At 46.2% G+C, this 15,174-nt stretch overlaps 1 protein-coding gene across 1 annotated transcript in view; it reads right to left on the reverse strand.

Annotated features, from left to right (window-relative positions):
• IGHMBP2 (immunoglobulin mu DNA binding protein 2) overlaps window positions 1-15,174 on the reverse strand; it is a 46,714-nt gene that overhangs the window by 16,002 nt on the left and 15,538 nt on the right. Inside the window, exons 7-8 of the mRNA XM_050897556.1 lie at window positions 13,288-13,435; window positions 10,771-10,945 (exon numbers count right to left, since the gene is read on the reverse strand). Coding sequence (XP_050753513.1) covers window positions 10,771-10,945; window positions 13,288-13,435 — 323 coding nt within the window. The remainder of the gene's footprint in view (window positions 1-10,770; window positions 10,946-13,287; window positions 13,436-15,174) is intronic.

Here is a 15,174-nt window from a genome sequence, read left to right on the forward strand (position 1 = left end):
TGGCCTTCCTACTCTGTTTCACTTGGGTACCAACAAGCGGTGGAAAGGGAGCAGAAGGCTGCAGGGTCCCAAGCGTTATCTTTAAGCGTAGGCTCCCCAACAGGGTGAAGACCCTCAGGGATAGACTTCTGCCTTGCACGGAGATCAGATCAGCTTGAACACGTCAGGGTGGAGAGATGCCTGCTTCCCTTTCCCGTGGGGAAATGCCTACGGGTGTTGCCACTGTAATGCAAGAGATGCAAATGGTATCGGCTGCCCCTGCCTGCAGCAGTCACTGCTCACACCCAGACCCGCTCAGCGTGGTTGGAATAAGATGAGTGAGGATGCCCAAGATCTCTACTTGAGGCAACAGCTCCAGAACAAAAACCTCTTAACCTGTAAGCTCATCCCGTCAACATCCTTAGTCATACTGCTCATAACAAGCTCTAGATACTGCATCTGTCAGTGTAACATTACACTCACGTTACTGCAAGCTCAGCAACGGCATTCAGAATCACCTAATGCATTAGTATCAGAGCTCGACCCCAAATCTTGAAACACTTGATGTCAACACAGCCAGACCTTGCTAATGTTTCATCAAGACACTTGCCACTCAAGCATTCTCATTACTCCTTGGCCACTCACCCCAGACTAATGCACTAATGCATTTCAGCGCTTATTGCTTTATTACCCATTAAGAAAACCAACACTCCATCACTTCTGGCAAAGGTCCTGTACTTATATCTGTGACACAAATTAATAAAGTTCGTAATGAAATAAGCCTTTCAGGAGCCTAATAGCTTTCTCTTTGCCGTACAGAAAGGGTTTGTTAGAAGCATCGCCTAATGGTACTGTCTGAGGAAGAAGGACAAGAATCGTTGTGCTCTGATTTTGTGTTTTGAGCATTTCAGAGCATAAAGAGTTTTTTCATACAGTGCATCCAGCACCTTGTACAATACTGTGGTTCATGGTGAGGGGTTCTGGTTGCTACCAGAACACAATGAACAAGCACAAAGATGTTGAAATGATGACAGAGAACAGCTCGGGAAAATTATTTCCGTCAAGGCTAAGGGGCACAGCACGCACCCAATTACTGCTGTGGGAAGCATTACATTACTACATGGCACCACAGCGAGCGTCTTGTTTGCTGTACTGGCCAGCCCTGTCACGTTAACAACAGGGCACTTGGTAAATATAATAAGAGACTGCAAATTCATTAAAACTGCAGAAGAGAAAATTGAGGGTAGATCTTTCCGAGAAGTTGAGTCTCATTAGCCCTCCTTCTTGCTAAATCACAGAATGCAGCACACAGGGAAAAAACGGGTCATAAACTCTGAATGGACGCAACTGCGGGACTTTGGAGACAGCACTGCTTTTTCAAAGGCTGTTGTAACGTTAACGAGCGTTGAACAACACATACAGGCGCAGAAGCCAGGAGGAGCGTTGGCAGGTTTGCAGTAAGGATATTGTGCTTTACGCAACAGAGGTTTCCAGCTGTGCTGTGCGTTTTGCTGCTGCTGCTGAACCGCACTGAGGTTGGCCATGAAGCCTTTGCAGCTACTGGCATGGCACAGATGTACTTACAGAGGTCCTTATGCTCTCAGCTGAGAGCATGGGAGAAAAGCAAGGGGTGGGTGAAACAGCAGTCTGTCAGAGGTGGGCTGAGTTTTCGGGAGGGGAAGGGGATTAGGCGGGGTGAGGGGAAAGAGCAGGATGTGGGGCTAGGGAATTCATTTTTGTTATTAGGAATTAGCTTTTCTCCTTCCAGGCTCACAACTGAATGAGAAGGCGCTGACAGCCTGATCCTCCCAGCTCTGCTCTGCCCCACGGGGCGTGCTAAAAGGCAGCCTCAATCTCCTAGGCAAGGAGGAAAGGAAGCAGTTTTAATAGGGAGAGCTGTCTGCACCCAGGCATAAGCACCTACCTGAAATAGCCGTTCCCTTAGGAATGGCCCTTCCTCCTGCATGACCAGGGAATCTGGGGATTCAGAGTCCACCTCTCCCTTGGTCTCTGCCTAGAGTGTGACCACTATCACCAAGATAAAAATGCTTCTGGTTCCTTCCCCTAGCCATCTCCTCCTGAGAGGCTGATGAAAAAGCAGATCACATTGAGTCACCCACAGCTGATCTGGCTCTCAGGGCCAGGAGGGCACCATGAGGCTTTAATTGCCCTGACCAGCCTCACGTGGGACCCACACCCTCTGCCCATGGGCCCCATTTAAGCTCAGCACTGGCCCTTCAGTCCCTGCCTGAGTTATGTCCTAGCTCCTGGATGGAGAGCTCTACAGACCTTGGATCTATGTTGCAGGTCACTTTGATCCTGTCTTTAGCTGCATCTTCTAGATGGATCCTGAACCCATGTCATGGCTTTGTTTCTAGCCCACCTCCTGATGGGACCCCCTGGATGGACCCCAGACCTGGTTCAAAGCTTGCTGGAGCTGTTGATGAACCCCATTACCAGCCCTTGACTCAGCCCACTGTGCTCAGACCCCATGGGACTGGGTCCTGTTGATGCTGCTGCTGCTGCTCCTGGCCTTTGCTGCTGCCAGACGCTGGCTGTGTAAGTCACATCAGACAACTCAGGTGAGAAGGGAGGGACACCAAAATAAGATGCTCTCAGTCTTAAAGGGATGCAGCAGGCTTAGCAGCCTTATCGATCAAAGGAACCTCCCATTTGCTTTTGTCCTTTACTCCCCTCCCTTGGCTCACAAATTCTTGTAAATCTAAGAGCAAGCCTAAAACTGATTTTCATGCAGAATTAGCAGGAGAACCCTGGTGTTCTTTAACAACAAATATTCTGAAGTGTTTCTTGTAATGATATACAATAAAGTATGGGGGAGGCATTAAAGCTCACAGCAAGCCTTAGAAATAGTGCTCTTCTATACACTAACAGCACAATTTCCACCGCAGGGATCTACATGAGGTTATATGTTGAATTAATAATGAGGGTATTAAACTGCTTGCGAATATTTCACCTGTTAATAAATTTCCTATTATTTTACTGCTCAATTAATTCCTACAATGGTTGATTTCTATGCCAACAAAATCATAAGAGCACTGAGCAGAAGTTTTTTTTAAGTATCAATTGCTCTAGAGAAATTAAATTGGGATAGGAGGTTGGACAGACAGAATCACACACCTGATGCTCAGGAGTATCTACTTTAGAGTACCTAAAGTAAAGCTAGGAAAGCTAAAATTACCAAAGTAAGCCCACAGCAGTCAGTATTTGCTGCTAACCTGGTTTCACCTGGTTTTCACACGCAGGAAAAGGCTGTACTTCACTTGCACGCACCTTTCCAGGGAGGGTGGGAGTACCAGGATAGATCCCAGTGAGGGAGGATGAGGCCCTGCTGCTCTTCACAGGTAAGGCTTCCTCCTCCAGCTCTTGGAAGAAATGCTACACATTAACAGTGATAGCTGTAGCCAAGTGGAACCAAATATTTCAAAGGTTTTTGTGCCACCATGGTGTGAAATATCCTTTATGGGCTGGGTGTGAGGAGTCAGCCTGCCACGTAGATGTCAAGAATGATCATTACTAGGGGGAACAAAAGGGAAGTGTTTCCCACGGAGGGATGGAGCTGTGCCCTCGGTCATGTTATATCCTTTCTTACTCATCCTCTGGATAGCTGGTCTTCTCCCTAAGAGACAGGAGACGTTGGTGTGACTCTCATCTCCGCTGTACACCACCGAATTTGGACAGCAAAGTCTGGAGAAGGACGTCACTGTGTTTTCCTACCTCAAGAACTCTGCATTAAGCTCTTGGATGGCAAAAACAGGCTGAGGCTGTTGTGGACATGCAAAGTATTAGCTGTCCTTTGCTTTGTGCCCTGGGCTTTTCTATCCCGGTATAGGTTTAAAAGGTTTCACAAATAGGTAACGCAGTAGTGAGGCTGTGCAGAACTCCCGCTTTCTTTGCATATTGTGGATTTTTTTTTAATCCTTGCAAACATGATGGAGGAGGGTAGCTTGTTCTTTCCAGCTGTGGAGGCTACCAAAGAAAACCAAGGCCTGACACTTGCTCTTCAGTGACAAAGCGAAAGCAAATTCATTTGGACCTCACATGCAAATCAGCAAACTACTGAGCATGGAGGGCTAGCGCATGGATTTGGGATGGTCGAGACATCCAGACTCACTGCTAACAAACAAGATGGCAAAATATTCCTGTGCCTGTCTAAGAAACTAGTTGAGAGCAAGAGGTCTGATAAGTACCTGCAGATATCTGAAGAGTGTAAAAACAAATTAATAAATCAAAGCCCTGACGTGGAGACAAATTAATTAGGATGTCAGAGAAGGATGGAATGAGGCGTAAAATGAAAACAAGGAAAACAAATGTTCCTGTCAGACAGCAGAAAGTGTCCTGGCATTGAGATGCCCCCTGCGACCGGGCCAAAACCCAGCAGGAGGCTTGAAGCTGATGTCCGTGAGCTTTGGAGCAGGCTGCCGAGGGGGGAACAGCAGGGGACTGGCATTTGCCATCGCTGGGAGGTCTTTCAGAAGAAACGCATCCAGCACGGACAAGATGTAGGTGAATGTACTGTAAGGTGTGTGTGGGGATGCCCTCTGCATCCTGAGGTAACTCCAGGTATGTCAAAAAGCAAGGAAGAGGAGCACCCTTCTCCACCAAAGCTCCCTTAGCCTCAAGTGGAGAAAAACCTGATGATAATAACTGATAAATGCTGAATCCATGGGGGAAAAAGCAGATAACAAGAAGGTAGTTATACTAGACAGGATCCAGCTCCCCGAGCTGAGCACAAGCTGTGTGGAAGCCTAGTTGTCCCATCGCACTTGCAGTATGGCTCCCACAAACTATCAAAGTATTCCTGTTTAAGGCTTCCTGCTTAAGCAGGACTGACTTCACATACCGTAGTAACAGACGATCCTTCTGTCAGCCCAGATTCATCCCGGCTAACTTTAGAGCCTTCACTGAGGCCCCGAAAATAGGAGTCCACCCACTTCAGGCCTGCTGTCATCAATGGAGGAGAAGGGGAAGGTAGGCGGAAGGGTTTGAGTCCTCTGCCTGAATCATCCCTGGAAATAGCTTATCGTTTTCCATTAACCAAAGAGGAGACAGCAGGTGATTCGGTGCCTTAATTAGATCTCTGGAAATACCTAACAAGATGGAGTCAGAAGGAATCTGCCTTTGTGTTGCATCTCGCAGCCTGCAGGGACTGTGAAAAGCGCAAATTGGTGCTCTCCAGCGTCTGCTTTATTTGCATCGTGCAGGGGGACGGTGCTGTAAAGAGGAAAGCTGTGTTATGTGCCTCGTTTGATACAGCAAATGCTTTTACTTGGGCAGCAATTAAAAACAAGGCCAGAGGTCAGATCTGTAAGGAAAAGAGCTAATAATTTTTAAAGGCATTTATCTGAAAAGTAATTGGATTTCTCAAAATAAGTTGTTCTAATTGATCAACACTTATTAGCTTTTGCATTAATTAGAAGGCTCTTGAGCCAAACTGTCAGCTGCTCCAGCCGGACCTCCCTGCACATCTTCTCCATCACAGGCTGCCTGGGGGGTTTCACCAGACAACAACAGAGCTTGAAAGAAAGAAACTCTTTTCTTTCAGCATTAGGCAGTTTTGCTTTCAACCAGGATAACACGTGTCATCCCAGGTATTTCCTACAGGACAAATACTCTGCATTGTGCTAGTTAAACCCTTTGCAGATTCAAACGGTCTCTCCAAGAGCCCCCTGCTCCACTGAGCCAGCAGAGTTGAGGGACGTGTTGGTAATGTGGAAAGAGGAGAGGGAAATTTTGCTATTCCCAAGCAGAGGCTAGGACTAGAGGGGAAGACTCCAGATCAGCGCCTGTCTGATGAGCACTCACTCTAATTTCTGTATGTACAGTTAATACCGACCACTGTACCCATCTGCAATTAATACCTGTGGGGCTGCTACCAAGGGCTCCCACTGAGATGAAAGGCAAAGCCATAAATAGCTCCAAAAGCTTTATTTTCCACTTGTTTTCCTGCATTCTCAGTCTTCCAACAGTCAGCCACCTTAGCAATTGGACAAAGCTTGAAAATACCCAATTTTGAATAATTTTACTCGACAAGATGTCAGCCTTTAGAAGTGAGGGGAAAGACAGGAAAGATGGACTCGCAGACAAACACCAGGCTGGGGTTCAAGACATCTTGCTCACTCCTAGAAGCCACCACAGGTTTCCTGTGTGACGTGGGATGAAATGGGGAGAGTAATCCTTCTTCCCCCTTCAAGCTGTTTATTCAGATCATAACAGGGACCATCTCTCATTATAGACACCATGCCTAACACAACAGGATATTAGCTGGAGTTTTCCAGTGCTAAACTAACATACTTCAATAATAAATAGAGAAAGCTGGGTTTTCTCTGGTTCCCGCCTGTGTGGCTTCTCTTGTAGCCACTACTCTGGTTGAGCTCATATGATGGCTTTCCCCTGAGTGCAGGAACAAACTCAAGTCTCGGCTTTGTTACCTGTTTTTAGAGAGTTGAAGATCTCCCAGACTTTGACGGATTTGCTTCACGTTAGCTAACAGGTTTCAAGAGCTACTCGGGGAACTGAAAGGAGACCGGCTGGCACAGGCAGCAGCATTGTAGCAGTTTTGCCTTTTAGGCTAAAACAGAGAGACTTGCCTGGAGAGCGGCAGCATTTGAGACCACAGCCCATAATTCTTCCAAGTAAGCTGAAGTCAGCTTGGCTTTTTGCACTTTATCTTCCAAAAGGCAACTGTCTGCGAGGCTGAGCTCTGGTGACTGGTGTCTTGTCTGACCAGCACCTGGGTCGTGGACCTGCTGATGCCTTGAGCAATAACTTTGTTTAATGTAGCAAGTTTTTCGGATCATAATTTACTGGTAAGCCAGGCCGAGATATAAATCTGTTAACACTATTGATTCAGACACACATTCTCTCTGCTCTATTTTATTTTAAATCTGTTGAACTTTAGGAAGGGCACAGAGTGACACAGTGTTTAAACATCCCTGAGGTTTCTCGTCCAAAAGCAATTACCCCACAAGAGATGGGAGCTGACCTAACAACTGACTTCCCTGCACAGTTGGTAACCCTGCCAAGGTTGAAGAGCCAGAAGATCTGACTTCTACTCACACTCACTCTTAATTTTACAAAGACCAGTTCTTTGTGCAGCTGGAATTTTAAAAACATGCAAAGAAAATATGCAAAGTGCACAACAAAACTGTCAAGCTCTTTTTGAAGGAAAACAACGGGAAGAGCAAGGACAAAAAGCTTCGTCCAAGTCATACCCATAGGATCTAAGGAGCAAACAGTGTTTCTGATGGAGAAAGAGGACATTATGATCACCTGTGACCACAGGAGAGATGCAAACTAGTGGCAGCTTTCCACTGCAAAGTCAAATGAACTCAAAACTGAGGGAGAGAAAAGTACAACTCCTCAAGCAGGACCAGGAGGAGATCCAGGAGATCTGCAGCAGACGGGTCCTGCCAATGAGGAGCTTTTTGCTGTTGACTCCACGGTGCAGCACCAGCAAAGGCTCCTGGCATCAGCCGTCATGACAGAGCAGAAGAAAGCAGCTGGGCAGGTGGTATAATGTTTGTGGAGCTCTTCTGAAGAAAATCTGCTTCATTTCAAAGAGGGGCCAAAACTGACATCAGTTGAGCATTAGACCCGTTCACCCATAGTAACAGAGTTGGTATTTCTACTATGTTTTGCCCTTAATCTAACAGTCTGGGGAAAAGTAAGTCTCTAGTCTCTGTTCCTGGGGCTGGGCAGCCCCGTCTGCCTCGCTAGCACGTAGCTGCTCTCTTGGGACCACAGTGACTGGTGAGCATTTTCATCCACCTAAAGCTTCTGATTTTGTAAATCAGCATTGCTGTGGCAGGAGCTTGAGATATGAGCAAGTGCACTTCCACAACCAGAAGCATAAGCAGCGGAAGGGCTTCCAACTCCCTCTTCTCCGTTTATTCGTAATTTGGAACAACTTACATAAGCAGAGAGAGGGGTGAAAATCTCAAACCAGTGCCACTGCTCAGAACGGCAGTCAAGATGAATCCTGCTGGCCGAGGACAGCACGAAGACTGGGGCATTATGCAGCTACGACACAGTTTCTCTGGTGGAGAAGACGAGCCTTACGCATCACTTAAAGAAAAGAATTGATAACCCTGAAATTAGAAGGACCAAACTGCGAATTTCTTCTTGCTAGTAACCAGATACTTACTCCAAAAAGCACCTTGCACATCAGGCAAGGAGCTCTTCTCTACTGGGATTAGTTTTGTTATCTGACTCCAGATTAAATCAATTCCCTGCTCACGTAAGCAAGTGAGGCTCTAGCCCCCAACTAGCCCCTGACTGCTTCTTCCCATCCCTTCTAACATCTGTCAGCTCAGCACACATTGCAGCCTCTCTCCAGCTCCCCAGCCTTGGCTAGCCACTTGGCTTCTGCGTGCAGGTAAAATTATTTATTCCCAATTTACAGATGGGGGAAACCTAGGCACAGAGACACAGCCTGCAAACTCACAGTAAATAAACAGCAAGACAAGAAGGGTAGGGGGTTCTGGATAGGCTTTCTGCAGTTCACCAGCCTAGATACCTCCACCAGACAGTGGAGGAGTGTGCTTATCACCTGCCAAGATCTGCGGAACAACAAGCATTTGTGCATCTGATAATGGTAAAATGAGAAGATGATACAGCACCTTAACATTATTTGCACCATCTCTTAGCTGCCTGCTGGGAGCCGCTGCGTCCCTTGGAGTTTTCATTTCCCTTGTTCAAAACCCAAGGGAGATTATAGATATGTAGCTTGCTCATTATTTTTTGGAAGCAGGAGAGAAAGTTTATGAAGTCAGCCCTATTTCTCCGCTTCTGCACAATGACAGTTCAGTAATTCCAGATCTAGAGCTAGATAAACATGCACACATTTATATTTTAAACTACCCAAAGGCTCCCCAGTACTATTTGGAGTATCCCCCTCGAAGCACAGGCAATTTACACTAGCCACAGATCTTTTCCACAAGCTAATTGTTCTTAATACGCATGCTGTACGTATTGTGAGGTTTTATAATCACTGTGGTGTGTGTGATAACGCAGCATCTCGGTGGGCCAACTCCCACATTAATACGTTAAATAAATAAATGTGGAACCACAGAAGCAGAATTTAATAAAGGGAAGAGAAGACTTGGATTAAACTGAGTATGAGCCTGAATTCACTCTACAGAGCCTGCAGTCACCAAAGAGGAGGTAAACCAGGCCACCCTTCTTGCCAGGCGCAAGGAAACCTCATGTAGAAAAACAGATCATCTTTCTTAAAACAAAACATTTTAAAGTTTATATATAAATACTGGTCAGTGAAACCAGAATTTGTGTCTCTGTTCACCTTCTGTTTGCTTACCATTTTACTAGTTTGAATGGCTGATGTGATTGTTTTAAACTCTTTTTTGAACAACTTTTCTAACCGCTCTGAAAATTACTTTGCATAACAGAGAGAAAACAAAGAATTCAAACACGGTGCTGCTAAGCAAGCAGAATTGAAAAAATATCTCTGCTGATGACACGTCTCTCAGGAAAAACAGCTGTCAAAATATACACAATTTTGAGTAATCCAATAGTAGTGCATAGCATAAGTACTCCTTCTCACTAAAGAGAAAAACCAAAGCAAACAACGCAAGTTCAACGCAGTGAATTCTTTGGAGCCGGGGCACGTTTCAGGTGACTGATGGAAGGATGTAGACAAGCACACAGAAAGCGACTGTCAATCCCACAGCAGTACCAGCCAGGTCAGCACTCTCTGATTTCACGCTGTTTATCTGCTGTTTATGTCAGCAGTACCTGCCCCTTGCGCAGAGGCCATGGCAGAGTGGGAAGGTCCCCACGCTGTTACAAAGGCTTTTTGAGCAGAGCTGTTTCCATGACGCTGCAGAGCTACCTCTGACATTCCCAGTGTGACAGATCTCCCTGAAACACGGTTTGGCATGAGTTTCTGCCCATTCTTCCTGCCTCACTGCACTCACCCTCCCTGTCTGCCCTGCTTTTTCTGCAGAGGATCCTCTCCATTGTGGGCACACAAGTCCTAAGTAAATGTGGGACAAGGGCAAAAGGCAATTTTGGAGAAGGCTGGGACTCTAGCTGCTGGATCGTGTCCCTGCTGCAGCTTAAAGGACCTCTGCAGAATGAGCACAGCAGTGTTTCAAAGGCAGACAGCTCCCTGTCACTGTCTGAGCAAGTATTCCCGCTGCGAATGGCCAGGATCTGGTACAGAATCACCTTCTGTTTCTGAGGTTTGCTTTAGCAGCTCTACCGAGGTAACCCACCTAAGGTTCTTCCTACAAATCTCGATCCAATGCACGGACTCCTGCAGGCCACATCTCTGCTCCTGCACGGATGAGAGCCTCACAGGCAAGGTGCACACGCCTTTGCGAATTCCCGGCAACTCCAGAGCAGGGCCAAAGGCTGCCTGTCAGATTGCTCTCTCCGTCTGTAAACTCAAAACCCTTGCAAGCCCTGGAGCAGCTGCCCAGCAGGCACTCATCGGCACAAAAGGCGACTCTCCAGCGCCATGCTGACTACACACGCTTTGCTATTATGTGGCTCGGCCAGCAGCAGGTGAAACGACCAACTGTCACGTCCTCATGCGATAAGAAAGCCTGCTCAGATGGAGCCGCATTAAACTTTAAGCAGTGGCTATCAGTAAAACAGGTCTGACGTAATTCTGACAGTGTGACCAAACCCAGCTCATGGGGGATACCAATAAATAATCCACATTAATGAAATGTCTTGATACTTGGGGCATTCAGAAGCATTTGGCTGCATAAATAACAGGAGGACCCGGGACCGCGAACCGCTCCTTACTTGTGAGAGATGATGGTGGGGGGAAGCTGTTTGTGATCCCCGGCCAGGATGCACTTTCGAGCCTTCAGCAGAGGTATCCAGCAACTGGCTTCCAGGGCCTGAGCACACTCATCTATCACCACCAGATCAAAGTGATTTTCAGGAAGCAGCTTCAGTGGGCCATCAGAGGAAGCACCTAATTAAAGGAGAAGGTGCACAGCTTAGCAGGGAAGCACAGAAGAGCAAGCAACCTGTTTTTAAAACAAACCACACACGCTTTAATTGTGATTGAGGGAGGCAGGTAAAATAATGTTTCTCTGCAGAGCTTTAGAAATTCAGCTCTGTAGTCCATGCCAAATACATACACATTTTTATGTATATGTCAGAACTGTTTTTGCCAATTTCTGTTTGTCCTTTTTTGCCCTAGCATCTGGGCCCAAAAGCTTCCAAGTATCTTCGAAAACAACAGTGAAACCCAGATGACAAACAGAACAATATGCTCAAATACTTCACCCAGAGCAGGAGCAGAGCAAAAGCACTAATGAACACCCACTTTCCTTCTGCCCTCAAATGCAAATAAAACTTCTCACCGACCAAAACTGAAAGGATGATGGAGTTGAGATTTGCCTTGCCTGATACACTGAGGGACACCCCAAGGGGGAAAGATCAGTTGAGACCCTGACTCCTCTGCCCTGCTGACCCCGGCTGTGCTACTCTGTCCTTCCTCACGGCAGCAGGAGAAGGGAAAGCACAGGAGACTGTAATCAGACAACCATGGCAAGGGATATTTTTTTACGTCAGACGTCCACTTGTAATGTCAAACAAATAACCCTTACACACGTCCTACTATATGAACCAATATTGATCCACGCATTGATCAGAACTGTGAATTTCAGAAGCCTCAAAAATATCACTGCAATTCATAAGAAAAAGGGATGCAAAAGGAGGAGAGCAGGATTAAGTAGCCAGCATGCCAGACAAGGAGATTTTTATTCACTGCGTTCACAGAAATGTTTTTTCAAAAGCTCCTGTGCTATTGCAGTGTAGCTCTGATTAGGGGTGATTTTGCTTTGCTACCGTAAATCCTGCTGCCTCTACAGCTTTGCATCAGTTCAGATGTTACAGTCTGTCAACTGAGACATCGTCTTTTCCTTTAGAAAATTTTTTTCCAGCCTATATGAATTCACTCTGGTAACAAAGGGCATACAGTTTGAACTTGACTTTTGCAATTTTGCCACGCTGAAGGTGAAAGGAAAATAAACAAGTAGAAAGGTTCTCTCTATCTAAAAAAGACTGTACCAACGTGGCATGCAGCTGCACAGATGGTTTTCTTCCCTTACAGCCTTGCAGCTCGACTTGAGTTTATCGAACTCCCATTAACTAAAGGTCACTGGTGTCCCTGTGTGTTGCCATGATTAAATTCTCTCTCTGCTGAACCTAGCAACAGCGCAGTTTGGCTTGCATAAATAATAATTCCCATCAGACTATGTGGTTTCAGACAAATACCAAGATTGCTTAACTGAGGAAAACCCAAAATCCAAACCCCTTGTTTGTCCCCCACCTTTCACTGAAGCGGAATTGCTCAGACCTCCACACTGGCTAGCAAGCCCCAGAGTCCCAGGAGAAAATCACATCTGATCAACACAATGGTCAGCACAAAATAGCAGTTTTACTGAAAAATGGAAACCTCCCTGTTTTTTCAGGCAAAGTTAAAAGAAGTGAGAGGCCAATTCCCAGCAAATAATGCACTGGAAGGATTTATCTTTCCTTTAACCTTCACACTAGTAACTTGTGAATGCCCCGTGAGGTTCTTTTTTATGACCTAAAATTATTAATGTTTCCCTTCAGCAAATAATCCCTGAGCAACCAAATCTGCAGATTATACGTGGGCCCTGGAATATTATACATCTGATCTAGAAAAGCACTTTAGCACGTGTTAAACTTCAAGCACTTATGTTCCCCTTCTATTGCAAGAGTATTACTTTCCTACTTGTAGATGCAGATGTGCCTACATGGGCTGCCTGACCAATACCTGGAACTGTTCCCTAAATCCCATGTCGTTTACACCACTTGGGTAGTTACAGAACTAACCAAATACATGCAGACTGAGACCAGACTATGGTAACATGTGCTGTATTTGATCAGTCATGGAAATTATCCAAGCAGGAAAGCAATTCCATGTGACTTATGAAATCAATAAGCAGATTGCACACCTCCAATAGCACTTGTTTACTCACTGAAAGCTCAGCTCCTACTCAGAACTAACAAAGACGGGCCACGCTGGCTTACACCAAAGGCCCTTCTAGACCCATATTCTTTGCTAAACAACAACACCACGTGCCAGAGTGTAAGCAGGGAGAATCCCGCTGTGGAGGAGTTTGAGAGCTTGCAGCAAACTTGACTGAACTTCCAGGAGCTTGGAGCAGGAAGACGAAGTCTCCCTCCGATCCTGGCGGGATGCTGCATTGCAGGGCACATGGTTTACGTGAGTCCTGGCAAGTGAGGTAAAATACTGCAAAGAAAAAGAAGATCTCACACCTGTATTCGTAGCAAGGACAACACTGGCATGGGTAAGAGCTGCAGCCATGGCAGTTTCTTCTCGTTCCTTCAGCTCCTTTCTCAGTGCCTTAATCTCACTCAGAAAATGGCTCCGCTCTCCCTTGTCTTGAGCCTTTTTGTTTTTTGCCTATAAAATAGAAAAATCAAGCTAGAACAAACTGTTTCTAGTCCTAGGGATATGTTCAGCTTCTCAGATAACCAAAGAACCTGGATACAGCATGGCTTCTCTATGTCCACCATGATACACTGGCTCATCATAATCAGCCCCATGAAACCTTGGTTTCTCTTCCCTCTCCCTGCCAGAAAGCCCCTTCCACAATCAGTGTTGCTTGATGCACAAAGAGTATTTCTGTCTATGCAAAAGATGAACCATATCAATACAACCCCAGGCTCTGAGCATGAAGCAGCAAAATGAGAATATCGCTGCCCATCAGACCAGCCGGGAGCATCAGGAGTAACACCATCACTCAGGGTCCAGACAGCGATTTCTCAGGCTTAGTTGGTCCATGCTTAAACTCCTCTGGCTGCACATTTTGATAGTCTTGAACTGTGAGCATAAAGTGTTGAAGAGTAACTCCCTGTCCTTAAACCCTCTGCTCAGCCCTTCCTGCTCTGCCCTGTGCTTTCCCAATGCCCCAAAGATCAGCAGGGAGAAAGTCGGGTGTTTCAGTCCGTCCGACGGCCGAGTCTATGCACCAGTCAAAGTATCTGGGTGCAAAGCAGGGAGTAATGTATAATGGTGATTAGGCTTAATGGGAAGAAGGGTCTTGTGCCTTTGCTGGATGAGGAACCGGGACTGCCTATCTCATTCTGCTCTGTTGCTCAGGGGAAGAAGGGACCCTCTGGCTCCAAGTGACCTTGAAACAGGAGGGGTCCCCAAGTTGACTGCGCCATGTCCAGCCAAAGCAGCAGCTTTGCATTTTTAAAAAAGGCATCTCTGAGTTGCTGTAAATGATTCAGAGCAATATCTAGACAGGCTCATGGCTTTTTTTAACAACACCTATTAAATACATCTAACACATCAAATCATCACCACTGGTTGCTGTGCTTCCCCGGCTACAGACCAGCAGCTATGAGACAACAGCCAAGCTATCGTTCACTACAAGTCACCTTGAGAAAGCTACCCGCACTCTCAGATGCAAATTTGGATTATTTCCTTGGAGGTAAGGCTGATGACTTGAGAAAGCTGAAAAGGTTGCAGACAGAAGCTTTTATAAGCAGCCAAACCAATAAGACCTGATGGTTCCTATAATCATCCTCTGTATGGATGGATTCTCCAGTGTCTAACATGGTTCAGCTCATATTGCAGTCTTTTCCCAAGGAAAGACATTCATGTGTCTCGTTCCTCTACTCAGCCACCTGTTTTGGTTAAACTTGTAGGTATTTAATACCTGTCAAACCTCTACATGTCTGTCAAGTGCAGTCAAAATTGACTGACGGGCTCAGAAGTTACAGGGGAGGGATCGCAGACAGATACGCAGATAACGTGATCACATCAGCATCTTTTCCTTAGCTTGATCTAAAAGGACAGGGTGGGCGCCAGTCCTGATATTCATTGAGCTGAAGGGACAAAGCAGATCAGCGTCTACTTCCTCTCTGCTGGAAACAGAGGAAGATTAGAGAGCAAAACTGATGGTGCCAGTAGGGCCAAGTTTAATGGCTGTTCTGCAAAAAAGATCTAGTTAGTAAATTAACAACAGCAATTGTTCTCTGATGTTGGCCGGTGACATTAAGATCCAAACATCCACTGAATCTCAGCTCCGAAAGCAGCTGAGGGAGCAGGGAGCCCAGTCCAGAGGTAACGGAGCACTGTCAGTCAGCCCCAGGGATAGTGCTTGGCACACTGTGAACCTGGATCCCATTGAC

The sequence above is a fragment of the Gymnogyps californianus genome, chromosome 5, assembly GCF_018139145.2.
Source record: "Gymnogyps californianus isolate 813 chromosome 5, ASM1813914v2, whole genome shotgun sequence".
Taxonomy (NCBI): domain Eukaryota; kingdom Metazoa; phylum Chordata; class Aves; order Accipitriformes; family Cathartidae; genus Gymnogyps; species Gymnogyps californianus.